Source organism: Zonotrichia albicollis, chromosome 7 (assembly GCF_047830755.1).
Source record: "Zonotrichia albicollis isolate bZonAlb1 chromosome 7, bZonAlb1.hap1, whole genome shotgun sequence".
Lineage (NCBI taxonomy): Eukaryota > Metazoa > Chordata > Aves > Passeriformes > Passerellidae > Zonotrichia > Zonotrichia albicollis.
Genome location: NC_133825.1, coordinates 39090714 through 39117718, shown reverse-complemented (window position 1 = coordinate 39117718; position 27005 = coordinate 39090714). Strand labels below are relative to the sequence as shown.

The following is a 27005-nucleotide window of genomic DNA, read 5'->3' as shown; positions in this document are numbered from 1 at the left end:
AGGAAAAAGTCTACTTTTCCTCCAGAAAAGCTCCTAGAGTCCCAGTATCTCAATTACCATGAAATCCAGGAACCACCACATTCTGCTATGCTACCTCACCTCACTGCAATGGGAGGCAGACAGGAACAGTCTTGGATCTCTTATGACAACAACCTCATCCTCACAGGAACCACAGTCCTGCCCTTGGACATTCTGCTTTGCCTTATTTCTTTCTGTGTGCTTATCCCCTGAAATTATGGCTAGTTTGGGTTGCTAGTGCTCTGACAGAAATACAGAACTGAGCAACATCAGAATGAGACATAGATGTGAACAGGAAAAAAATAAAAGAAAAAACAGGAGAGGAGGAAGTTTTTCCTGTGACTGCTTGTGCTTCAAATAATCTTGTCCCCACACTGCTATATTAACACTGCTATATACAGAATAGCTTCAAAGATGTTCAACTAAAAAGCTCTGATCCTGCCACTTACCTGATGAAACAGAACACTCCTTCACCAGCAGCAAGACATCACCAGTATAATGTTCTGACTAAACTCCTTTCATTTCTGCTATCTAATTTTACCTACACCTCGACAAGCAGAGCAATGCTTCAAATTCTGAGAACAGAAAATCAATGTCCTTCTGCTCAGGATATTGTTTTTGTTGGCTTTACTCCTTACTCCAGCCTTTAGGTTAGAACCTAGAATAAACACACCAGTACTTCAGAAGGGCAGAGAAGGATTATAACCATACACTCCCTTAGCATATCTAACAAAAACTAGAAGCCCTTACTAGAACCAATCCAGTGACTAACAGGTGCCCAGAAACAGGAAGGAAAAACTGTTTGAAGACATTGCTTGTTTTTTATTCATTTTCAAGACATGATTATTACAACATTTAAATCAGGTAACAGCATCAGTTCAGGGACTGCCCACTGCAATGCCTAGAAAGAGCCCAGAGATTACAGACCATCACCTCTTGAGTGGAAACATTCTCCTTTATGGAATATTCATGGCCAACAATGACTTTCCATCTCCTGCTTGAAGCCAGCAAATCCTTCCCCCAACAGGAAGGAGTGGAGTTCACAAAAGGCTTCTCAGCCTTTTCAGCACAGATTTATTCCCCATTATGAATGCAACCACAGAAAAGCCCCCACCAAATTACACTGACTTCCCACATGAAAAACAGCACTAACACTTCAGCCAGCATGTTCCTACTCAGAGCCCATAATCACATGCCTCAGGGCTGTTCTTCAGATACAGCTGGAGGTAGTTTTTGTATATTTGTGGGTCAGTTATTGTAGCCTTGATAGCAGGGTCCTCCTTCATGGCCTCCATCCAGCGTTGGAGCTTTGGGGTGTGATTCAAAGAGCTACAGGAAAAAGGAAGAGACTGAGTAACGCAAATGGAAAATTCAGAGGGCATCAAGGAAACAAAACAGCTTGAAAAGTTCCATTTTACTACTTTCTCTGTCTCAGTACAATGTCCAGTTTAGAGCAGGATGCTTCCCCAAAACTGCAACACAATACAAGCTTTCTTCAGCAGCCCCCAAGAGTGGCCCATTGCTGCAGGGTACACCAGGAATATTGATGCTGAGGCACTTCAGAACACACCAGAAGCCAGGCAAAGTACTCACTCCTTCAGCTGGAATGGTTCCAGACGTTCAAACCACGGCCAGATCATGTAGTCAACCATTGAGACTGAGTCCCCACCATAAAACGCCGTGTTGCGTTTGGACAGAACCTGGGAAGGGTGAGAGGTGTCAGCTGCCCTCAAGGAAAAGTGCAGCAGAACACTACACAAAAAGTGTAGTGGAAGGCAGGCACACTACAGGGATCAGTGAGCAAATGAAGGAGATACAGTACATTTCTCTTGTGCATACAGTATTAGCAGAGTCAGTATAGTTAAGATTAATACTATAGTTGCTATTTCACAAACTCAGCCCAGCTCCTCTCCAGAGGTTCAAAATCTGTCACAAAATATGAACCACTAACAAGCTGCAGCATGTGCACAAACAAAGAGTAGCTTAGCTCAGAATGTTTGTGATTTCTTGCTTGTCATAAAACATAAACGGCACAGACCAATCAAACACAGCAGCAAACATTCATTTCTTGAGCAATAAATCCAGCTAAATTAATCATTCTGCTAAATTAGAGCACCATTTTAGCAGGGACTCTCTTCCCATGGCAGCTGAGGCCAAGTGGTGTCAGGGAAGGATTTCTAACAATACATCTCAAACTGCATTTGATTCCAGGTGCAAAGGCAACAGTAAGCAAGTGTAACTGACACCAGGAAGAGATCCTTCTCACAGCTCAGCACAGAAAGCATGCAGCAAGCTCTCCTGTTACATTTATGACTCTGATGCTCTTTTAAGTGCCATGGTCATCCAAGTTTAATATGCTTTAAGGACCCTCCAGAGCCTGTTCTCTTCTTTCATTAGATTAGTGGCTCTATATTCATTAGTGGCTTTATTTTCGGGCACTTTGGTGTTTTAAAGGTGGAACTCAAAAGAACTTTACACAACTTGGTTTTTTTTGAACACACACCCCCTATACACTCACATGGCATTTATTCCCTGCCCATAACCCCCATGATCTAGTAGAAATCTTGAAGCAGCCCTTCAGGAGCTGTTTGAGCTCCCAGGTGTCTGGCAGAACACAACCAGCAGCCGCAAAGGGGCAGCGATGGGAACACAGCCCCCTCTGTCGGGCAGCAGAAATCGAAATACAGAAGTATTCCAAAGTACTTCCCCTCTGGAATATCTCTAACAAACTGAGGGAAGTTTGCATGGCTCTCTTTCAGCCTCTCATTCACAGCTGACCATCAGCTGCTGCTGTGAAATCATTCAGGGTATAGTAAAATAGAGACAATGAAGGAACAGCAAGTTGTTTCGTAGTATTAATCAAGCAGGAAGAAGGTCAACCCTTGGCTAATGTTTAATACATCTGTATTTCAGGGAAGTGAAACACACAACTTCCCCCAGGAACTTGCCATTTGCACTACTCCAGGCTCAGTCTGACCAGATGGACAAGACAGGACAAGACTACCCTGGAAACAATTGTGTTTTGGCAGCCCAGGGGGATGGGAAAGCAGAATGCACCAGACTGTCAGGAGAACTAGGAAAGAATTAAAAGGTTATTGGCAGCTTTGCACCAGAGCAGAAATACTCTGTTCTTCATTGATCTACCCAAGTATTGGCTGTGGATGCTAAAGACAGAAGGAATGGATTCATGACAGAGACAAGTGCAACAGCTGTTCAGATTAGCCAAGAACCATTACTGACACAGACTGTCAAGTGGCTAACACAGCATCAAAGCCACCTGACACTTCCTGGAGCTTCACTGAAGTTGCATTACACCACCACGGTCCAGGGCTGGATTTCTACAAAGCACACATTACATTCTGCTTCCACCCACCCCCAAAGACAAGCCCTAGAATGAGAAAGATTTTGTCATCACCAAGATATCTGCACTGGTTGGGTTCAGCACAGATGCTTTTCAGCAGCTCAGACTCTTCAGCCCTTGTTCTTAGTACATGCTGCAAGGTCTCCTTCACTTAGAGCAGAACAAAGACATCCAAGACAACTGCAGTGGTTGTTCAAATTCAAAAATCTCTACAAACCTACACAGTTTTTATCATAAGATAAAGTTGAGTTTGTTTAGTTTAGCTAGTTTTGGTCCCTGAAATTTATTCCAATGGTTCCATTGTGCATCCTGGGCTGAGGGTAATAAATTGAGAGACTGGTTCTTGTGGTAACTACCAACTAAATGAGAAGTCTACCTCCAAATGCCACATCATGAAAGGAAAAAAGGGAACATATAAAGGCTGGCAATCTCCTCCTTATCATGAAATACTCTCACCTCTTCAAGTTTGCCAAACTTTTCAGCAATCTCTGCTTTCAGTGCAGTGGTGTCCTGTCCATCTTTGACTGCCAAAACATGCTTGAAAAGCAAGGATGTTATCTATAAAAAGGAAAGCATAAAGTTTTAAATGCACCGATTACAAGAATATAAGTTAGTCACTCAAAACTTATAATGTTAACTTAGATGTTAAGATCTTCAATGAAAATTAAATCTTAAGAGATTTGACATTAAAGAGCCACATAAAGTCCATTGATTAAAATCTTCTATATTTCATAACAGCAAGCAAAAGCCTAGAGGAAGAATTAACACAAACAGTAATGAATTTTAGTCATGTAATAAGAAGAGGATAGTGAAAAATGTTTTCCATCTGTGCATTTTCTTTCTTGCAACACACTTCCCTCTTTCCATTTGGCCTATTTACAAAGACCTGTTGTAAATACACTCTCCCTTTTATTCTCCTTCTTTGTCCACATCCTTTGCATCTTCTGTTTCTTTCTCTCTTGTCTCATGTCCATGTGACTTCTTTCACTTCCTAGACTCCTCAAATCACATGCTTTGTATGTTTGAATGTACAAAGAGGTTAATTCTAGTCAGCCAGCTCCAACCCCAAATAAGAGCCAAAACCAGCCTCCCTACACAAGTCCCACGTTTACAGCCATGTGCCATCTCCTGTCATGGTTTTAGGCTCTCTCAGACAGGCACTTCCCACATCCTGCAATCACTCAGTACTTCCTACAGAAAAGATCAGAATAAAATACAGCAATTGTCACTCCCCAGGTCTCACATATTTGACTGGTTTGGTCTGCTAACCTTTGTTCTACTGCAGGATGCTCAAAACCCTATCTCAGTCATACAAACTTTCACTTGCTTGGATGCCTTCCTGCATCCATCCTTGCACATAATTCTGGGAGCAATTCAGAGACACAGCAGATTGTACGTGCTCACAGCAAAAGGCCCCAAATATCCCCTCTGCTTATTTAAATGTTCATCTCAGACACAAAACCTGCCTTCAAGGTTGAAAGCAACATCAGCAACAGAGCTGTAGTTTTTGGTGCAATGGTGAGGTCAGAAACAGTTCCACTCTGATCACACAGTACCTTTGAGAAGTCTTCCAAGAGCATCTTCTGACAAGCTCGCTCATAGGGGTCTGAAGGCATCAGCTTCTTCCCTGGAAATGCTTCATCCAAGTACTCACAGGTGATTGGGGACTCCCAGATCAGCTGGCCTTTGCTGGTCTCCAGAACAGGAACCAGCCCAGAGGGGTTCTTCTCAAAGTACCAGTCAGGTTTGTTCTTCAGATTGATGTTGATTACTTCATGACTAAAAGAGCAAAAGAAACAAGACCCAGACAGGCTCAGTTCTGCTCCAGTCCACCCCATACCCCACACCTCTACAGTTCAATAATTGAGAGGCTCAACCCTCAAGCCCCTGTACTCCCCTGTTTTCTTTGAAGCTGTTTGCAGGACTAATCCTTTGACACAGAAGTACTGCCACACTTTGCTGGAGAAAGCACACACTGACTTGCAATGGGTTATCTGCAGACTGAATGCATGTCTTTTACTATCTTAACAAGCACTCAACTACCAGGCTAAAAACAAAGATTACAGCTCAGCACACTTACCACATGTGAGTTCAGGTGCAGTCTAAGAAGAAGCTGACTGCAAATGAGCTACACCCCAATTAAGAAATGCACTTGAACCTTAACCTGCCATTACACCAAAGAACAAATCAGGAGAGCATCCTTCCTGCTTATCTTCCCAACTTATGGCCTCATAAGGAACAACTGCTTAGGGCAAAGGCAAATAAATATTGATTAAAAAAAATATATGGGAAATACATCTATATAAAAAAAAACCAAAAAAACAAACAGAAGTTATATGCTGACTTGTATGTGTGACCCAAGACAATTCCTATTAAGCCCAAAGGTCAGCTAAATACAGCTGAGCCTTCAAACAACTGAGTAGTTACCAAAAGGCAACTATCACATCTAGGTAGCCATAAAACCCCTCCAAAATCACTATGCTACAACAAACCTTCCAGCTCCAACATCAATCCAAAGACACTAAATAAAAACAGAATTAAACTGACCCAGAAGTTTTATTGCATCTACCCTTCCAAAATCAAAACACCCATGTAAAAAACAAAATGAACTAACTCAACCCTCACTTTCAAGAGACCTGTTAGCATTCCCCATTCCAACATGAACTCCCAGCCCTGTGCTGGTTCACAAACCACTGGTAGGCCTTGGACTTGGCAGAGCCACAAAAGATGGAAAAAATTGTTAATTTTCATTTGTACCTGAGGGAGATATTAGACCCCATTCAAGAACGCTGAAATGGCTATCTTGAAAAAGAAACAAACACAAGCACTGAATTTTGTTAACTAACTACAGGAAAGATACAATGTTATAGCAACACGGTACATTTCCTTTTTAAAAATGTCATTCACGCTCTAGTGTGTTTTGTTAGGCAGTGACACAACAGAAACAACTCCAGAATTTTCACAGCCACTCACATCAAAAACAAACAGTGTTTGCTATGTCTCTACTCAATTTACTCAGTGCAAAAATTATAAAAGAAAATCAGCTAGGGGTTCTTACTTTGGGCCTTTATGCAGCTGCTTTCATACACACCCTACTCGTTCAAGCTCCAGAGCAAAACCACGCACAGAAGCCTGTTCCCAAGCAGCTCGTTCAGGGATGTTTAATTTAGGAAACAGAGGAAGCCAGGCCCGCCGCTCGCTCCGGAGCTCACCTGATGCCCTTGGCGCGGAGAACCAGGCGCGTCCGCTGCGCGTAGGGGCAGAAGCGCATGCTGTAGAGCCGGATCAGCCCCGCGGGCACCGGGCCCGGCGCCGCGCTGCCTACGGGGAGAGCACAGGGGCTGTGACCGCCGGCCCTGCCCCAGCCCGAGAACCCGAGATCCGTGCCGGGCCCGCGGCGCTTACCCTTGCCCAGACTGCGGGAGTGATCGCCCGACATATCGACACGGCGCGATGGGCTCCGCTCTACGACGGCTCCGATCGGCGACGGCCTCTCCGCAGCGCCCGGCCCATGGCCGCAGGCACCGCCCGCCGGGGGACGGGTGTGCAGCCCCGCCTCTCTCCCTGCCTCCCTTCCCTCCCTCCCAACTCCCTCTCGGCCCCCGAGAGCTCCGCTGCCGCTGCTGACGCCGAGAGCTGCTCGGTGGTCCCTCCCTGAGGTGGCCGCCCGCCCCACGCAGCAGTGACAGGGACAGGCACTGCTCAGCTGCTCTCCCTCCGCCCGCCGCACGCAACAGGGACAGGGACAGGCACTGCTCAGCTGCTCTCCCTCCGCCCGCCCCACGCAGCAGGGACAGGGACAGACACTGCTCAGCTGCTCTCCCTCTCTCCCTCCTCGTTTACAAATAACTGCACAACCAGCTCCAGCATTCCCGTGGCGATAGCACACTCACGGCCAAACTCCACCTCACGGGCCTGCTGAGGTACAGGGTTCCCCTCAGTGCCTCCTCCTGCATCACCTACCACCCTCCAAAGCCCCATCCAACCCCACCTTGATGGTAACAAGAAGGGTTTATCTCTCCTGCAGCTGTCCTGCTTCATGATAAAAATCCCGAGAGGAGAAAATAACCCAGCAAACAACAAAGCATAGCAGAAGTTAAATCTAACTTAATTACTACAGTGCAGTTATAGGATTCATGCTTGCTTCTGCAAACATCTTTGTGGGAACATCAGTGTGTGCATAGAGCAAAAGAAAGAACCAAAGGACAGATTGAAGTCTTCTCCATCCCTTTGCTCCCTCTTCAGTTGAGACTAGGGCCCCAGGGCCTTCCTTGTACCAGCTTTCCTTGAAGTATAAAAATGGAAATGGAGATGCTTTCCTCTCAATGATTTTCATATATTCACACAGTGTCCAAGTTGATTTCTGACCACAGAGGTAAAGTGATTCCCGTCCCGTGGCTCCACACACCAATCTTCAGGTTGGCACTGTACATTTATTGAAACAGCACATTTGTAGGGACACAGCTCTTGCCAAAGGGAAAATCCTGGCCTTCCTGGCAGTGCATACTCCTCTGTGAAACCCCCAGGTTAACAGAGCTTTCTCCAGTCCCATCAATGAATCCATGTTTACACAGGGGACAAGTCCTACCTGTTTTGGTTTGGTTTTATCACTGAAGTTAGGCCTCAGACACCAGGTTACAAAGACCAGTATTTTCTGTGGAGATCTCACCTGCAGAAAAACACCAAGATGATCACTAGTAACACAACCAGGACCTTGACACCATTATCCATTGTAATGGAGGAACATGATTTTTGTTGAGTCACTGCTGCTTCATTGTGTATATATTAAGCAGCTCAGCACAGAAGGGGAGTGGTAACTTGTTGCACAAAAGTTTGCCACACCCTAGGCAAACAGAACCTGTACATAAGGTGCTCTTTGCCAACAAAACAATTTCTCCAACCATAAAAAAAAACTCCAGCTGTGTTAGAGGACATAGTCTTTATTCCTCTAAGTACCTATCCTTAGTAAAGATTCAGCAGAATTTTGTGTGATGAAAATAGAGAAAATTAATTTGAAATTTCTTATAGCAATTATGAAACACACAGGCAGTCTGCTAACCCACAGCCTGGAGAAGGCATGTAGGAACTCAAACCAGCATCACAAGACCCACATGCTGCAATAGGCCCTCAGAAGTACCAAAGAAAATAAACTCACTTCCTCATTCTCTGCTGGTGTTGGCTGACACACAGAGTGCCTGTAGAGACAGGAGGTGAGGAATAGGCTTGTCCTGCTGCCTCTGGGCAGAAGTGCCATTCTCCATGCATTGCCCTCTAGCACTGTGAGTGCACACCAGAATGGCAAAACTGCACACTGCCACTGTCCAGGGAAGTTACAGCAAGTTAAAACAAAAAAACACACTATAAATAAAAATCCTCCCTTAGGAAAAAAAAATCTATTTTTTAAATACTTGGAGGTTATTACTGTGTCACCAGGCTAAAAGCTTCAAGTACAGAGGGAAAGGCTGCAGGTGTACTTTCTCTTTTTTTCTGGGGAAAACTTCTCCTCAGCTCACTCTGAAGCTTCGGGAGCTTTATTGCACAGAATCCAAGAAGAACTTTTGTACCTTGTGGAATTACAGAATCATCAAGGTTGGAAGAGACATTCAAGACCATCAAATCACCCCTAAACCACATCACCCAGCAGCAGATCCAGACCACTCTTGAACAGCTTTAGGGATGGTGACTGCAGAAAGACATAAGACACAACGGGAAAATAGGTACAGCTGTCCTGCAAAGAGACAGGCAGATGGCACTGGATGAGATGCAGGGACATGCAGGGTGACCAAGAGATGGAACCCACAGACTCTCTCCCAAGGCTGATGCGCTCCCACACTTGATCCAGCAGCAATGATTGCCCAGGTGAAAGGGCACAGATATCAGTGGCTCAGGGGCAGAACTACCCCAGCCTATTAACAATAAGAGCTGCAACAACAGCCCTCACACTTCTTACGGCTCAGGTAAGAACCAATGGCCCCACCTTGGTTCTTAAATACCCGCCCGTGCTCATTGATTGGCTGGCGCAGGGGCGCGGGCCAATCAGCTGCGTGCTCGGAGCCGGGCCAATGGTGGGCGCCGTTGCTGTTGCCAGGGCGCGGGGGTCCCGCGGCGGCGGCGGGCATGGCGGAGGGGCCCGGCGCGGAGGGAGCCACCCTGGAAGTGAGGTGGGGGCGGCCGGCACCGCGCCCACACGCTCCTGAGCCCGCCTGGGGGGCGCCGTGCCCTCAGCTGTGCTCAGCCCGCGGCGGCCCCGTGAATTGGGCGGTCAGACAGGGAGGGGAGGCTGCCCTGTCGGGGTCTGTCAGGACAGCGCGGGGGCAGAGAATAATCATGGGCACGGATGGCAGGATCACGGAATGGGGCGGCCCAGGGGACCTCAGTGGTAATCTGGCCCAAGCTCACTGCTCAGGCAGGGTCATCCCAGAGCATGGTGCGTGGGATTACATCCACACGGTTCTGGGAGAGCTCCAGTGAGGAGACTCCACAGCCTGTCTGAAAAAACCTGTTCCAGTGTGTGGTCACTCGCACAGTAGTTACCTATCTGTCTGTCCGTCTATCTATCTATCCGTCTATCTCTCCATCTATCTATCCGTCTGTCTATCTATCTCTCTCTCCCTACATACCTACCTGTCTCTAAACAGCCTGAACCCTTGTCCCCTTAGGCCTTTACTGGATGTATAAGAATGATAAATTGGACTGTCACCCCCATTAATTTATCCCTACATACAAGTTTTCTAAATTCCGTTTTACCTCCTCAAACAGAAGTTAGGAATACTTCATTTCCACTGATTCAGAGCTAATGTTGCAGAAAAGCACATTAGCTTTTAGTAAGCGTGTTCAAACAGGTCTCGTGTGCCGTGACACCCCATACAACCTGTTTTTGTATGAAGGAAGGCCCAGAAAAACATTGGCAGCTGGAATGTCTCCTCTGTTGCCATGGCTTTTAGCTCATCTCCACAAGCACATCCTCAGGGCTCCCACTCCTCTCTGGCTCCACTTGACTCCTATGTAGCAAAAGAAGTCTAGAGCAGAAATTCCTCAGAAAAGATAATAGGAAGTTATTGCTGGGAATAAATTTATCTCAAGACCAGCAATTTTAAAATGTTCCTAAGTATGAGAGTGCTGAGGCTTTAGTACCATCTTCTCTGAAGAGTACAAAGGATCAGCAACTGAGCTGATTTTATGACTGATTTATGTTTGTGAAAGGAGCATAAAAATATTTCTGGTCATTGCAGAGAACAAAAGTCCTTCCCAGTCAAATTGTCTGATTTGGAAGAAGAGAAGAGATGGGATGTTTCTGAATAACAGTTCAAATTATTCAGAGGGAGGATGCTAACAGCAGTGTTGTACACAGAGGGTGTCTCTTACACTGCTGGAGCTTTCCTGCCATGGTACCAGCAGGCTGAACTGACATCCTCACTTGGTGGTAAATGCAAATCCCTTTGGTAAGACCACCCTGTTTGTCCACACACTTTTTCAAAAGTAAAAACATCTGCAAGCAGTTACAAATTTGTTGACATTTGTAAGCTCATAAACAGAGTCCTCCTCAGTAATTTATTTCAGTCCTTGTGTAACACATCCTTTTACATTCCAGACTTTTACCGTGTTAAAGTACTGGAGTCTTTAAAGCAGAACAGTGCTCCTGGTTTGCTTCATATAAACAGAAGCTGTACTTTTATATCTTTTATGTGTATGAGATGAACTATGAAAGTGCAAAAAAGTTAAGTAAACACAATTGGGTCCCAAGTACAGATCCTACCCATGCAGTTCTTTCAAATAAAGTTACACCCTCTGCTGGGATATGTGAAACCAGAGCCTGTGAACTTGGCTGACTTTATTTTTAGTGAACATTGAAAGAAATAAAAGCATCTCTCCATGTTCTTATGCCAGTTCTTTGTGCATTTTGTGACTATGTTTTTGGAAACAGTGAACTAGTGACTCATAGTACCAGATCTTAGTTGTTGTGGTTTTGCAACATTGGTATGAGGATGAGTCTAACAAATCCCAGTCATCAATTCAGTGTAACTTAGGCTGCAGCATTCCCTTTTGCACAGCATTTTGAGAAATTTGTGTCTGATTCACGTTTTAACATTCAGTTACTCTGTTTGCAGCTGGGTTCAGGGGTTCTCAAACAAGAACTTGGCCTTTATCAACAATGAAACTGTCTGCTACCCTTGTGGTAATTACATCCTCTTCCTGGACATCAAAACAAAGAAGACAAGAGCAGTGCAGTGTCAGAATGGCCAGGTGGGAGCCTTTGCAGCAAGTGCCAGCAGCCAAGTGGTGGCTTTTTCTGACCGGCGGCTGAATCCCCTCATACACATCTACACTTTTCCAGAACTGAGAAAACTGACAGAGTTAAAAGGTAGTGATGTGGTAACCCTCATCATCATCATGATTATTTCATTAAAACAGTACTTTAATCATCAGTTTCTGAAGTTGTGGGGCCTTCTTATAACATTTGAAAACCAGGGACAGTTTGTCCCTGTCACATGTCCTGTCTCATGAAGAGATTCATGGAAAGCAGTGCAGGGAATTTTCCAGGGAATAGGGAGGAATATGACCATACATAATGAAACTAATTTAAAAGGAAAAGAAAAGAAGTTAAATGGAATTAGATTTAGGAAAATGTAGTCAGAATAAGCAATAAAATAATACTGCAGTAGACTCCCAGTCAGACTGCTGAAAGCCATATGAGAAATCCAGAATGTGAGGGATGAGGGTTCTTGCAGTTAAACTTTGGAGTCCAGGTTCTAATGTATGGTTTTGCCTGCTTCATGTAATTACTCTCCTTGGTTTAGTAGCTTACCCTATTCATGTTTCAGTTCCCTTGCCATTTAAATAAGGATCATGATGCTTGCTTTTTCATGTATTTGAATAAAATTATGACTGTGAAGGATTTCATGGGACATGGGGAAAAATACTTTACAATTTCAAGGTATTATTGGAAAGGAAATTGAAAAAATTCCAAGCAGTGATACATAGGGAGCATTTTTAAGATCAAATCAAAAGAATAATCTGCAGTGAACAAAGAAATCAAGGGCCTGAAGAATATTTAAGGAGTTAAATGGATATAAAGGAAGTGAGAAGAGTATCTGTGGTATTATAAAATAAAGTCTGGGACAATCAAAGACCATATTCTTTATTTTTACATTTCAGGTGATGCTCAGCTGGACTATACCTTACTTGCATTAAGTTTTAAAGGCCCATATCTGGCCAGTTACTCTTCAATCCCAGAGTTTGTTCTTTCAGTATGGTAAGAGTAAAAAACCAAAATTCTCTTATACCATTTGTATTTAATTCATATTTTTGTGTGACTACTGTTTTAGCACAGATTAAGCTATGAAGGTTGCCTTCATCTCTTTTTTTTTCCTGACTGATCATTGTCTGCAAACTTTCTGAACAAAAAATGCTGTTTATTTTCTAGTATTAGTAGACACTAGTCAAAATAGCTGTTAGTGGTAGCAAAGTTATCTTTTGCCTTCTTCAAAATTTTGGTTTTGGAGTGCTTCCAGAGCCTTCAGCATCAGTTAATTATCTGTTCACTGTTGGAGGGGGAGCACCATGCTGGTTGTGGAGGAAAGTTGCCTGCTGAAAAGAGGAGAAGGGTTCTAAAGCTGGTTGGCACTGGTTTGTCCCCCTGGACTGTTCAGTGGTCCTCTTAATTACTTTTGCTTGATCTTAGTTCTGGCTTATAATTTTGCTCAGTGATTACACTAACTTGGATCACTGGGTTAGATCATAATTTTCTGCTCATTGATGTGAAGTATTATATAATGCAGTGCAGATACAGAAAGGTAGAATATTTAATATTTTAATTGTACTATAAAATATAATCCTGCTCTTGCCTTCATTGCCAGCAAGCTCCCATTGACTGTGGAGTCTGAGCACTTCAAAATAAATGTGGAGGGTGGAGTAGGAGAGAGGCAAGTGAGGACATGTAAGGAACAGTCTGTATAGTCCCATTTTACTGATGATCTTTTCTTGTACAATTATAAGTGAAGATGCAGAAACTTCTGGAATTTCAGAATTTGAGTAATGAGAGTAGATACTATTAGAGATATACTAGAGTATATAGAGAGTAGAGAGTATATAGAGAGTAGAGAGTATATAGAGAGTAGATACTATTAGAGTAATGAGAGTAGATGCCCCTTCTTTATCCCTTCTGAAGAAGAATAATGTTTTCTGTGATCCTACACAGTAGTTCAAGAAGGATATCTATGCATATCACACTGGAAACCAGCAAAGGCTCACTGGCCTGACAGCTGACACACTCATCCCCTACAGCAGAAGTAACATACCTGGTCCAGTGTGTTCATTGTCTGCTCTGAAACAAAGATGCACTATCCTGAAAGACTTCTCTAGATTATTCTTAAAACCAGGAATACCTAGAAGTGTTTAAATGCTTTAAATTAGTAGTAATTTCCAGGGCCAAACAATTTTAACCAGTTTGAATCAGCGTGTTACAACTATCAGCAGGTAATTGTCATAAAAACCATCCTAAGTCACAAAGAATTTAGTAACAAAATACAATTACATTAGAATATTAAGCTTAGAATGTGCAATAATTTGAACAGAGGTGTGTGAATTTACTGTGAAATCCGGATCTTCATTTTTGTGATTGGATTATATTATGTATTCATTGAAGATCTATGTGTGTATAAAGGTCAGAAGTCACAGTGTAGAGCATTAGATGTCATGACTATATGACAATTGCACAGCCCCAGTACTTTAAGCAGCTAGTTTGGAATCAGAGGTGTAAGAGATGTTTAGAAAGATGTCAGTCTCAAAATATAAAGAGCTTGTGGATAACTAAAACTGACTTTCATCTGAGATATTTTATCCCTAATATTTATTCTTTGCTGTTCAAAGGAGAAACTTAATGTCAGATTCCTTTTCAGATACATGTTTCACCATAGTTTCAGATCTTAGTAAATTTTCTGCTATAAAACCCTGTTGGCATTATCTGGTAGGTATGAGACAAGAACATGCTGACAGATCTTTAGAAAGCAAGATAAGCTGATATCTGTAAAAGTCAGAATTGCAGTTTATAGCTTCCCGTAATTTTAATGAGGGCAACTGCATATGTGTGAATAATTCCCATTTTTTGCATATGCTATAAATGTTAACCATTGTTTGCTTCGTGATGGTTTCTGTGAGTGAATTTTTTACAGCCAGGCTAAGGGATTATACTGAATCTATTTACAGCAGTGTATGCATTTTACATTTCTTCTCTCAGCAATAATGACAAATACTAAAGCTATAAATGTTATTTAGATTAACAGTCAGATAGATTGTCCAATAAAGTAAAAAACAGTTTTAACCATTTTTTTCAAATGTTGTTAATCAGTTCTTGGATAGCACCTAAAAATGCAATTACCATCAGATATTAATCTGAATATTGAAAAATATTAAAAATAGATGAGGAGGTCATAAAGTAGGTTATACTGGACAAAAGAAAAGTCAGCAGAAAGCAGACTCCCAGGTTTCTGTTAGCTACACATAACAGCTCCACACAAACTCTGCCCTGGTTTCTGGCCAAGTTAGTTAATGCAGCCATAGCTTGTATGTCTGCATTCTCAACACAATTACTGTATTATCTAGGTAATTAATCCATAGATAATCAGAGGCTGAATGTGGTTTCTTTCCTCATTATCACACCGTTCAGCTGCAAGCACTACAGTCATTATGTTACAGATTGGAAAAGCAAGGCTGGGGTGCTGAAGAGTTAATTGTTTGGGCCCATTTTAGTTGTTGCTGATGGAGCTAATGACAAAAAATCCATTTCTCTTGACCATTAGTCTTTTCACAAAAGGGATTGACTGATAATGTTTCTAAAATGTCAGTTATTCAATCATTTTCTAGCAGTAATAATTTTATGTGTGGCTAATTAACCACATCCTTTTCATTCTCAAGAGGACCTTACTGTTTTGACAGCAGAAATTTTTTGTCAGTGACAAAGTATTTGTTTTCCAGAATGGATCTTGAACATCAGTCCTAATCACATCCTGACCTTTGGCTTCAATGTTTTTTACCTGTTTAATGGATTTAATTTTCTTTTATTCTCCTTAATGAAGGAACTGGCAAGAAAATATCCTCCTGTGCAGTGAGCATGAGCCAGGGCTCACAGGAACCTCTCTGAGTTTTAACCCCATGAATTGGCAGCAGCTGTGTTTTGTTGCTGAGAGCTCTGTTACCATCTGGTGCATTGAAAAGAGCAAGGACGAGCATCTCCTCATACGACAGTGAGTGGAACCACCCTCAGGCTAAGAGCAACATCTATAAGTATATTTTAATAATTAAAGACTGGCTACACACATCTGTTTGCAAAGGATTTAGTCCCACTTAGTTCACCTAGGTATTGCAGTCAGTAATTACTAAATCACAACCACTATAAATCTGTCTGGTCAAGCAAGTGAATTAAATTTATGATTTCATTTCTTAGTACTCACATGACAAGATTATGCACACCATGAAGCTAATACTAATCAGCTGCTTTGGCAGCCTTGGTCAAAAGCTGTGTGACTGAATAAAGATAATGCCTGGACTGCTTTTCTGTACATAGCTATGTTGAGCATTACTTTTGTAGCTATGAAAGCATCAAATTTAGATCAATTTGTACAAGCATAGTTAAACAATATCTTGTTGTAGTCACAAATTGTACCAAAAGCTGTATCAGTTTTTTGATGTGATTTCCAACTTCTGTGGCTAATTTACAGGTCCAGAGAGCATAGCTCTGTCAACGCAATTCACTGAGCACAGCAAAACTAGAATTTATTTATGCCAAAATGTGTTTTGAGGTTGGTGGAAAAGTAGCATGTACCAGTCAAGTTGGACTTGTTGACATTTAAACCTGTGCTTTTCGAGGTGGCAGCTACTCTGCCATTCCCAGCTGTGTTTAATCTCATTAACTATTAATGTAATCAACATATTGCCACATTCACAGTTACACTAATGAAAGTATAAACAAGGCCTTAATTTGTGATCTGAAAAAAATACCAAAGGGCTTTTGCCTTTTGGCATTACAGAATGCATATGTAAATACATAGGCATACTTATTTTTCCTCCATTCAATTTGCAGAAATAAAGCCCATTTTAGAAACAGCTTCTCCATTTTGTATCAGTGGTTGCTGTTCATATCTCTGCTCCTCTGACTGTGTCTTTTGCCTTTTCACAGCCCTGTGAAACTCCCTGATGAACAGGGGGTCATGAGTGCTCAGGAGGATTTGTTTTTCCCACCTTCTCGTAAAGATGATCCATACTATGGCCCTGATTTGCCAATTTCAGCCATTGGTGGACTGGAAGGAGATGAAGCAGAAACATTTGTGGTAGTTACTGAATTTTTCCCTTTTTACTATTGCCAGTCATTATATTTTCTATACAAATAGTTGTTAATAAATTCATAATTCTAATGCTTATTGAATAGGTACAACCCAGTAAATAGATCTGTTACCTCAACAATATTTTTGAAATCCATTTTTCCAGGAGACTGAGAAGGCACAATGCTGCTGCATAGTGCAGTACAGTGTTGAGATTTGACATAGCTCCTAGCATATATCTGTGCAGTGGAGGTTTGAATCTGTGTCAGCATTTAACTGTGCCCTGCTAAAATGACCTGCTGAAAACTTGAAAACTTATTCCCATGATAAATTGATGGTAACCCTCATGTATTCTTACTTCCCATTGAGATTTTCTTTTTGACATTGAAAATATTTCAAGCTATGAAAACGTTGAAGGATTTTTTCCAGATAGAAACCCCTGCTTCTGAAATACATTCCCATACCACTGTAAGTGTTGGACCTTGCCATTGGTCTCACTTGTATTTGATTATTTACTTTTTATCCTCCTTGAGGTGCCTCTTTTTAGAGGCTTCAAAAGTCTTCTCATTTTTTTTGAAATTTTACTTTCACATGGCTGGCAGAAGTGTGAAAACATTTAGTTTGCAAATCTGGGATTCTCTTCTTAGATGAAGACCATCAATTTCTATTTGGTGGCTTGTGGTGTATATGAGGCACCAAAACTGGCATGCATCAAATGACACTGGCATTATATACTGCATCTGCTCAATGGACAAATGGGTGTAGAGTCAAAAAGTAAAACCAGGAAATTATGTTTTCCTGACTTCATCATCTTTTTGTTGCCTCATGCTTTCACAATGGTAGAGGTTTTTAACTGTGTAACTAGTTTCCTATGGTTTTCAGGAAAATCAAGAACTATAAAAAAATCCTTTATTGATTCTAAATCCATGTGAACTGTTCATATTTGAGATCACTTAGAACATTGAAAGGGAAGATAATATATGCTCATCTGGGGCCTTGTCATTTTTTTCTGCTTTACTGCCTCTTAGGTTACGTGCAGATGATGAACTCTGCAAAACCCACTTTATTCTTTATTCTGTAAAGTGAATTACAAGAAGTATTGGAGAAAAAACAGTTCCTGTGTTAGGTCTGTGAGGCTTAATAGAATTTGTCCTTGAATAGATGCCATGCTGTGCAGTAGTGGTGGGTTCTCATGGTTGAACTTGCAGAACTATGTTGGGGACTTTTCTACATGGAAAAGTTTGTGCTTTCAGCCATGCTAGATACATGTACTAGAGATCCTTATAGGGTCTTTGCATTCCCAGCTGCCTTCAGAAAACCTAGATTTCTTTTAAGCACCTTCAATGTGATTATGTTCTCCTTATCCATAAAAATATTTCTGGAGTAAGAGTAAACTGTTCTAATAGTCTTCATTGAAGATTTCATTTTCTTTCAAAATATATGGTAAATATTTCAATAGTTATTTACTGTCCAGTTTTCTTAGATGGGTGTATTTTGCTTGTTAGTAGTGGTAGGTAATGCACAAGTTGTTTAGAAATTAAATGGGGTTTTTCTCAGAAATACAGGCTTTTGTCCCTTTTGTTGTGAGGGTGGTATGTTGTTTCCTGTGTACTAAACTGTGAGGTTCTACACTCAGAGTTTACCTCTGGGAGGCAATGAATCTGTTTCTGGCATGTTTTCACCTTGCTCCAGGAAATGGTAGCTGGGTAATTTTTTTTAGGACTTGAATTTATTGTGCCTTCCAGCACTAATTCTCTCCTCCACGCATGCCTGTGCACATAAACTCCATCTCTAACCGAGCAGAAAACCTGAACCCTCTAAGATCTTCTAAGCCCTGACACTGGAGGGAAATCCTTGTGATTGTGCTGTCACGTTTAGCACCTCTTTCCAACACCCCAGCACTGAAAAGCCAGCCCAGTGTGCTGGTTTGCCTCTTGGAGGTGTGTCAGTGTTCTGTGCTCCAGAGCCACGTACTGAGGCTGGCTACGAACCCAAGTGTAACCACAGCGGGGCAGCAGAGGGAAAGGATTGAAATATCCCACAGCTTTCCATCCTTTTCTTCCTTCCTCAGAGTTTTCTAAATGTGCTTTACCACAGAATCACAGAATGTGCTGGGTTGGAAGGGCCCTACGAGGATCATGGAGTCCAACTCCTGGTCTTGCACAGGACCATCCCCAGGGATCACTCCCTGTCCCTGAGAGTGGTGTCCAAACTCTTCTTGAACTCTGTCAGCCTTGGTGCTGTGGCCTTCTCCTGGGGAGCCTCTTCCCATGCCCAGCCAGCCTCTGGTGAAGAAACTTTCTCTAATGTCCAACCTAAACCTCCCCTGATACAGGCCATTTCCTCAGGTCCTGTCACTGTCACAGAGCAGAGATCAGTGTCTGTCCCTGCTCTTCCCCTCACAAGGAAGTTGTACCTGCAGCGAGGTCTCCCCTCTGTCTCCTTTTCCAGGCTGAAAAGACCAAATGACTTCACCTACTCTTTATATGACTCCCCCTCTAGAGCCTTAACTATCTTCTTAGCCCTCCTTTGGATACTCTCTAACAGTTTATTGTTCTTCTTATATTGCAGTGACCAAAACTGCTCCCAATATTCCAGGTGAAGCAGCCCCAGTGCAGAGCAGAGTGGGACAATCAGGCCCACTTGAACCCATTTCACCTCTAGCACCAATTTTATTCCATTGTCTTTTTATAAAACTTTTTGTGGCAAGGATCCATCATGGATTTTTTTCCCCTGATGAGGTGCTACTCAAAAGGGAGAGAAGTCAAAGAAAGACAGCATCGTTATTATTATTATTATGCACCACCATACCATTGTACAGTCCAAGAAGCAACCTGGTTGGGGATTTACATAATCTCATCCTAGGCTTAGCATATTTTTATGTGTAAAGACAGTCATGGCAGAAGGTACAAAGGAACACTGCAGAAATTGTGTTTACCCAGAAAGCTTCTGTTTTGCAAAAGTTCAGTTACAACCTTCCCAAAGATTTGTGATGTTCAAGCCTTATAAAATCAGTGAAAATGCCTATATTAGATGTTTTTCTGGGTGATGTAAAGCCCTATTTGCTGTAAATTTGTTACTGTCAGCCTTATTTGATTTATAAAGTAAATATTAATATACTTTATTCCTGTAACATTTTTCCCCTGAGAAAGTAAAAATGCTTTGTAGGCATAAATAAATAGAATGTAAGTTACTTACCCACAGTCACATAACAAGGGCTTGGTATATTTTGCTAATGAAATCTAGGTACTTATGGATCTCTGTCCTATGTTTTCATCACAAGTTCATCCATATTTTCTCTTTTTATAGAACCTTTAGTGAGACAAAAGGTGTTTTACAGAATCATACATAGAATCTTCTTTTTTTTCATCCATCATATTGTTTAGTGACCCTCACCACTTCTGCACACATGTATGGTGCTTTGAATTCTCTCTTTAAAATGTTCTCCCAAAGTTTTCTTGTGTTTTGTCCCCCTCTTCTCCTCCCTGAATTCTCTTTTATCTGGTTCTTTCTGTCATGGTATTTTTATGACCTCTGTCACTGTTTTATCTGAACAAGCCACTCTCTGTCTTTAATAATATTTGCTGGAGAAGTTCTGTTCTTCCTGTTTTATGGAGGACAGATTTATGAGAGTTATTTTAGCAAAATGAAATTCAAGGCACATGGAAAGTCCAGGTCAGGGATATTTCTAGCACTTATTTGCAGATGACACAAAGATTGACAAAGCTGTTTTACAGAGCAATTTGGATTATACAATAAGATAAGCTATTCAAACAAAATGTTTTAGTACTGCCAGGTATGCAAGAACCACATGTTCACGTTTTGGCCATAAAGTGGAAGAATATTCTGAAAAGCAGTTTGAAAGGCATTTGTTGTGGTGAGATCATAATAAGTAACCATTTAAATTTGGGCTTCTAGTGCCCTTCTGACATTTAAAGAACCCTCTAGGGGCTTAGTGTGTTGAATTTTATCATAATTGTATCATTAAAGGTTTGGGAGATGCTCTTGTTATGGTGGGTCAATATCTTTGTGAGGATAGGGAAGATACTGGAGGGATTTCCAAGCTAGAAATAAAATTGTAACAGATGCAAGTGCTGGAGAATAAATCCAGATAAATGCAAATTTAAAAATAGATAGTTTTCCATTGAAAACATAATTCATCATTTAAGCAAGTTTCTAGAGGGAGAAATGACTTCTCCACCACAGTCTCCAGATATACACTTTTTTGGAGAATGTTCTCTGTCAAGTTACTAGTTTCAGTGAAGGGATGACTGAATAAAATAATGCTGATGTTAAACATGATGTCAGACTCTGAGGGAATGATTTTTTTTTCTTATCTTGAAATGTATGTAACAACTTGTAGAGATATTTGTCAATTGTTGATTGAACTTGTTTATTTTCATGCTGAAGCCTAGAAATTGTATTAAGACTTCAGTGCATCCCACTGCCCACTGCTGGACTGCAGCCTCAGAAATATACATGGGCTGTAAAGAAGGATATGTTTTGGCAATTGATGCTGAGCAATACAGTGTTTCTGTTCTTCAACAAAAATCTCCACCTGGTAAGAAATAGCTGAGTGTGTTTCATTCAAGCAGGAAAGAAAGTAGATAGGTGAAAGCTTTTTGTGCTTTCTTCTGTTCTTCTATTGGGTACCTTACAGAAATTAAGGTACAAATTAAGCTGTACAAAACAGCTTAATTTGTACAACCTTTTGTTGTACAAATTAAGCTGTTTTGTACAACCCTTTTTTTTATTAGTAGAGTAAGCATATGAGAATGTCTTTTTAGATTCTGTGGGGGTGTTTTTAACAGCCAATAAGTGACTTCCATTTTTCTTCATTAAAAAAAACCAAAAAAAAAAAAAAAACCCCAAAAACTGTAACTACCTCAAAATTTATTAAATTAACTGTGTTTCCAGGAATCCTGAGGTGGTGTCTCCTCTGCTAAGTGCCACTACTCTTCTGTGCCCATTAAGAGGGCTCCTAAATGGAGGATGCTGAGACACAGCCAGCAAAAATTGTTCCTTAGGCAATGTGTACCCTATCATCCTTTGATGGGATGGAAGGTGTCAATCCTGTGGTGCACATGAAGTTCATACCTTGGTCAGGGCTAGGAGGAGTACTGGAATACACTTCTCCCTAACATAGGGATGTTTCCCTGACAAACACTGGATTAGTGGTAATAGATAATCTCCTGGTAATGTTATTTTCTTCTGTTCACATATAGCACATGATTTTTTAAGCTGCAGTAAGTACCCCGACTTCATTTTTGATAGTTAACACCAAAATGGAAGGCTGCTTTTAAAACAATCTAACAAATCAGCATTTTTTTCTCTTTTTGAAACAATCAGACTTTTAAATTTAGCAAATCAAGAGTTGGAAATCATCAAGAAATAAAAACCTGAGGTGTGACCAGAACTGTTTTTGTCAGTTGAGTAGAAGGCAACAAGAATATTGGCCATTTGGGCCTTTTCTTGGCCTGTGTATTCATCTTTGAGTCCTGTCCTAAAACTGTTTAACAAAATGCTGTGTATTTATATTATACTGAAGCTTCTGCTTAATTTAAACCAGGCTGCAATCTGTATCTAGCAGAATGCTTAAGTGCATGGCCAGCTTTAAGCACATGCTGAACTCCTGATATGCTGCTGCAAACAGAATCATAAGGAGCCACAACATTTCACTTAGGTATTGTTTTCAGAGTGGCTGGATTTTCCTTCTACGTGTATAAAAAATAAATTATTGTTAGAAATAAGAATACCATAACTTAGTGCTAGAAGATAAATCTGCATCTGAGCCACTTTTCACACCCAAGTCCATGTTATCTCCTTGTTACAGCTGTAAACTGAATAACAGAACTGTGCTTGCTCAGTTGCATAGATGGCAGAAATGGTAGACATTAGGAAGAATGCACATTTTTCATTTAGCATACTGAAGCTGGCCTTTTGTTGAATAGAGTGGCATACAACTGACTTGTTTTACAATATTGATCTACAAACAAGCTTGACATTATAAATTGTTTTCTTTTATGCAGAGTTCATGCAGAAAATAGCAGATGTGGTGTCCTATGCTCGTAGCGAAGTGCAGAAAAAGAAAGGTATTTCCATGTTCCAATGAAGCTAATAGATTTTTAGGCAGCACTCCTGATGTCTGGGAGTAATAATATGTGAGTGCAGCTGGAAGCCACTGGTTAGAAAAACTCATCTCACACTGGCCTCTGCAAGACACATTGTTGGCAATCTTGTGTGTGTTTACATGACAAAAGATTAACAGCTTTTCTGCTAAGAGACAGCCAAATTAAAAGCCTCGGGAGAAACAGTGACAGTGGGAAAAATTGTGTTCATTCTAATTTAAATTGGAGTAAGTGGTGCTAGAAGAGGTTCCCTACTGCTTAGTTTTAGCATTTCTGTAGAACTGCAATCACTCATCATTTATCTGAGTTAGGATTTAGGGGTTTCTCAAACACTTTGTTTTGGGCACCACAGTACAAAAAAGAATGGATGAAGTTCAGCACATTTCCACAAAGGTTTTTACAATCTTGTTACATTACATACAAATTTGGTGTGAGAAAACTGTTTGTTCAGCCTGGAGAAAAGGAAATGAGGGATTTTACTATTGCTTTAGCTATCCAGTGAAAGGTTACAGAGAAGATACAACCAAACACAGTTTGCATCAACAGGAATTCTGGGTATATTTTAGGAAATAAATACTTTCCAGTGAAGGTAGTCAGACATTGGGACAAATTGCCCAGAGAAGACATGGAATTGCCATTTTTGGGTATATTCAAACCTTAGCTGATATGAGTCTGGGCAACATAATTCAACTTTGCAGTTGGTTCTGAGTTTGAAATCAGCTCTGTGCTGAGCAGGAGGTTGGATTAGAGGACTTCTAGGATCCCTTTCAATCTAAATGACTCATGATCCTTTTACTCACAAATAAATAGCAAATTATCCTGGATTTGGAGTTGCAATACATGGATGAAATAAATTAAATTTGATAATTTTTGTTGGTTTTGTGCTTTCAGGTCGCAAACCAAGCAATCTGCAAAAACCAGTTTTACTTGCCATGGCATTTTGTAAAGAGGGACTGTATGCAGCTGGACATGTAAGGCATCCTTTGTGCTTTTGATTTACTCTGAGTGTGTGAAAATCTGCATTCAAATGGAGCATATTTGCAGAGTTCACTGCAAAGACAGGAGTTAGGAAAAAGTGAGGGGCTGCAGGACCATAACGTTCCTCTCTGGTGTTGACTATATTACTTTGTTAAGGCTTGACACAAGGGAGCAGAGTGTGAAAGGATTCCATTTTTGTCCTCAAAGAAGCAATAAAAGAGGATAATCCTGGTTTTATTTAAGAATATTGTAGAGGAACAGAAATGAAGGATGGACAAAATAGGAAAGGAGAGAAAATGGCCAATAGAATTACCAAATTATTTTGTGCAATATATAACTCAATATCTAACTCAATCTGAAAATGCCATTGTACATTCCTGCTCAAGTGGGAGACAAATTCTTACACTGTTTCAAAAACAACAATATGAAATCAAAAGCATTATCTAATGAGAGAATCTGTTGTCATCAAACATGGACTGTCACTAAGAATTCTATTAAAGAACGCCTTTATGTTCAATAGATTTATTATCTCAGTTTAAAGTGCTTTAATTTAAACCTACTAAAGACAAATGACACCATTGGTCATGGGATGCAGTTAAACTCTGCTGCTCTAGTGATATTCTTAAGATCTTGCAGTTTATTTTGCCAGATAGTATAACTGACATAGACCTCATGTGGATTTGTACTTTTCTGCACAGGAGAGCATTTTAATCTTTTATCACATCAAAGATCTGCAGTATGAGATAAAAATCTGTGCTGATATCTCAGAGCCCATATCCAGCCTCGTGTTTTCTCCTGATTACACCAGTCTGCTGCTTGTCACTGACCAGGTACAACATTTGAGATAACAGCACTGCATAATGGGATATTCCTGGGATTTTATATGAATATGCTGATACTATTAGTACAAAATGTTTATGTAATCACACAAGTATAAAATGTTTAATGTAATCACACAAGTCAACAAATTATATGAGAAGAGAACATAGTCCATTCTGTGTTTTTACTGAAAATTGGAAAGACTTTTAATGAAGCACAGAACAATTGTCTCCTACAGACGATGGAATGTAAAGTACCTCATGTTGGGATTTCCCAACAGAAATCCTTGTGTGTGTTCAGTTGAGTACACGTTCAGGGTCTCTCATGTGTCCAAGTCATGGATCTACTGGGCATGAATTCCAGGCTTGATGTGTGCCTGCAGAGGGAGAAAAGTGTAGCTTGGGTGTATCAGACCTACTGTGACTCTGCAGTAGAGTTGTTCTCTCTACAGACATGAAGTTTTGTGCTGGTGTCTATTTATTCATTTCTTGAGTAACATGCAATTGCATGTGTTTAAATTACTTTATTAAAGCAAGTTTGAGAAACAAAACTTCTTGAAAATATGGTTAACTGGAGTGCTCTAAAAGGAACCAACATTAACCAGGGTAAATTAATATAATCCTCTAAACTCAGATGAATCCTACTAGGCACATTTTACCTAAGGTTTGAGTCAAATATAAAAGCTCAAAGAGTGAAGCTCAGAAAGATGGGAGGGGTTTCTTTAAGTCTTCAAAAGCTTCTAATGAAGAGTTTCATATGCCAGTGATGGATTATTTCTCTGTATTTGTCAGGGGACAGTCTATAGTTACAGACCTGCCCATAGTGGAGAAGCTGTCAAACTCTTGGATGCATCTGGCAGTTGTTTTCTGGCAGCTGATTTTCTTACTCCAGGGAACAACTACTGTGTGGTAAGTAATTGTATTATTTGTAATATAGAATAATAGCTCTTTTCAGGTAACCAATATGTTCTAAGGCACAAAATGAAAAGCCTTGCAGAAATCAAATTGTTCTGATATTTGTTACAGTTATGTAACTTCTCATTAAGGAAGTAAATAGCATTCATTCAGCTATAGTCTATAAATGGGTCAGAACTTTTATACTGGGTTTCAGGTTGGATAATTTATGTTGTATTGGTTCTGATGCTGATTTGTGTGACTTAGATTGTTCAGGAAGATAGCTGAGCAAAAGATGGATTCAGTTCAGAGAACTGATGTTGTCCAACAATTGCTACTGATCTTTTCAGCCCTCTGCACAGACTGGAACATCCTGAGAGATACTTCTGTGCTGAGTCCAGGGACCAAGAAGGCCTTACTCATGCACCTGTCCATTCTTAGAAATTCCTTGTTTTTCACTGTCTTTTACCCCTGCAAGACATATATCTTAGCCACCAATTCATTTCCAGGCCATGAATTCTCCAGGTAGCCAGCCTAGAAAACCTGGGGTCATAGTCTATTAAATTGGCTGAATCTCTTTGTTCACCATTAGCATGGGAATGCTAAATTTTACCTGACTGTGTGTGAGTAGTGTGAAGGTTGAGTGATCTCTAGCCTTACTTCTTGTAAGCCTTACTCCTTGTAATTATGGAATTACAAAATTACCTGGATATAGGAAGAACTCAATTGTTTTGATGCACATCATTTTTCCTGTGGAAAATGAGACCTTTCCTCAAGGCCTTTCCTTTGCAAATAAAATTATAAGCAGGTTGTTCTATTGCTGGCAGGATGGCAGGAGTGCTAATATTGATCAAGCTGACAAATTTTGCCCTGCATTGTCTCATTCTGCTAGAAGCTGCAGGAACGCACAAAAATTATTGAAAGTATTCCTTAAACTGATGAACCTTGCAGCACCTGGATTTAATGAAAAGCTAAATAATCCCAAGTAAGCCTTAATCTGCCATGCTCAGTGCTTATTTGAATCTATATTCTATAGGAGATCACTAGTCACTTCCAGACTATTTGGTTGTTTCATCCTCTTCTGACTCTGTTTTTCTCTGTTCAACAGTCTGTAACAATTACAGGTGAAGTACAAGTTTGGTCCTTGGAAGATGGAACTTTCCTCAGCAAGATAAACCTTGATAGTGAGGTACAAGTAACCAGGAGCTTATATCATGACTGATACTTTAAAATTTCTGTATTTTTAAATTGATAGCATCATATTCCACAGATTTGCATCAATCAGTGCAGAGGAAAGCTCAGTAATGTCTTTGAGCAACCCATCAATGAGATTTAAAGATTATCTTTCAGAATGTTTCCTTGAGCTAATCCTGTCATGTTTTTATCTTGACTTCAAAGCAGAGGAAACATTTCAGCCAAATATCCTCATGATGCATCTTTCAGCACATCTTTGTAAAAAAAATCTAAATTTTTCTGGTATTCCTTTTTTTTT

At 40.8% G+C, this 27005-nt stretch overlaps 2 protein-coding genes across 5 annotated transcripts in view; one reads left to right on the top strand and one right to left on the bottom strand.

Annotated features, from left to right (window-relative positions):
* Positions 1 to 819: 819 nt before the first annotated feature.
* Positions 820 to 6944, bottom strand: LOC102067301 (glutathione S-transferase omega-1). The gene is made up of 6 exons (XM_074545182.1): positions 6785 to 6944; positions 6592 to 6700; positions 4936 to 5158; positions 3836 to 3937; positions 1612 to 1718; positions 820 to 1347 (listed from the first exon to the last, which is right to left on the bottom strand). The coding sequence occupies exons 1-6, from the start codon at positions 6816 to 6818 to the stop codon at positions 1194 to 1196; spliced, it is 729 nt and encodes a 242-aa protein (XP_074401283.1). The 5' UTR covers positions 6819 to 6944; the 3' UTR covers positions 820 to 1193.
* A 2490-nt stretch (positions 6945 to 9434) lies between these two features.
* The window catches only part of CFAP43 (cilia and flagella associated protein 43), a 43885-nt gene continuing 26314 nt past the window's right edge, over positions 9435 to 27005 (top strand). For 2 of the 4 annotated variants that reach the window (XM_026799676.2, XM_026799675.2), the window contains exons 1-11: positions 9435 to 9540; positions 11488 to 11741; positions 12536 to 12632; positions 15454 to 15621; positions 16554 to 16704; positions 21106 to 21256; positions 22725 to 22787; positions 23715 to 23794; positions 24500 to 24631; positions 25412 to 25528; positions 26622 to 26702. In XM_026799676.2, coding sequence (XP_026655477.2) covers positions 9497 to 9540; positions 11488 to 11741; positions 12536 to 12632; positions 15454 to 15621; positions 16554 to 16704; positions 21106 to 21256; positions 22725 to 22787; positions 23715 to 23794; positions 24500 to 24631; positions 25412 to 25528; positions 26622 to 26702 — 1338 coding nt within the window. In that variant the 5' untranslated portion in view covers positions 9435 to 9496. Of the gene's footprint in view, positions 9541 to 11487; positions 11742 to 12535; positions 12633 to 15453; positions 15622 to 16553; positions 16705 to 21105; positions 21257 to 22724; positions 22788 to 23714; positions 23795 to 24499; positions 24632 to 25411; positions 25529 to 26621; positions 26703 to 27005 lie in introns of those variants that run through there. The other 2 variants (XM_026799677.2, XM_026799678.2) reach the window with 2 other exon arrangements.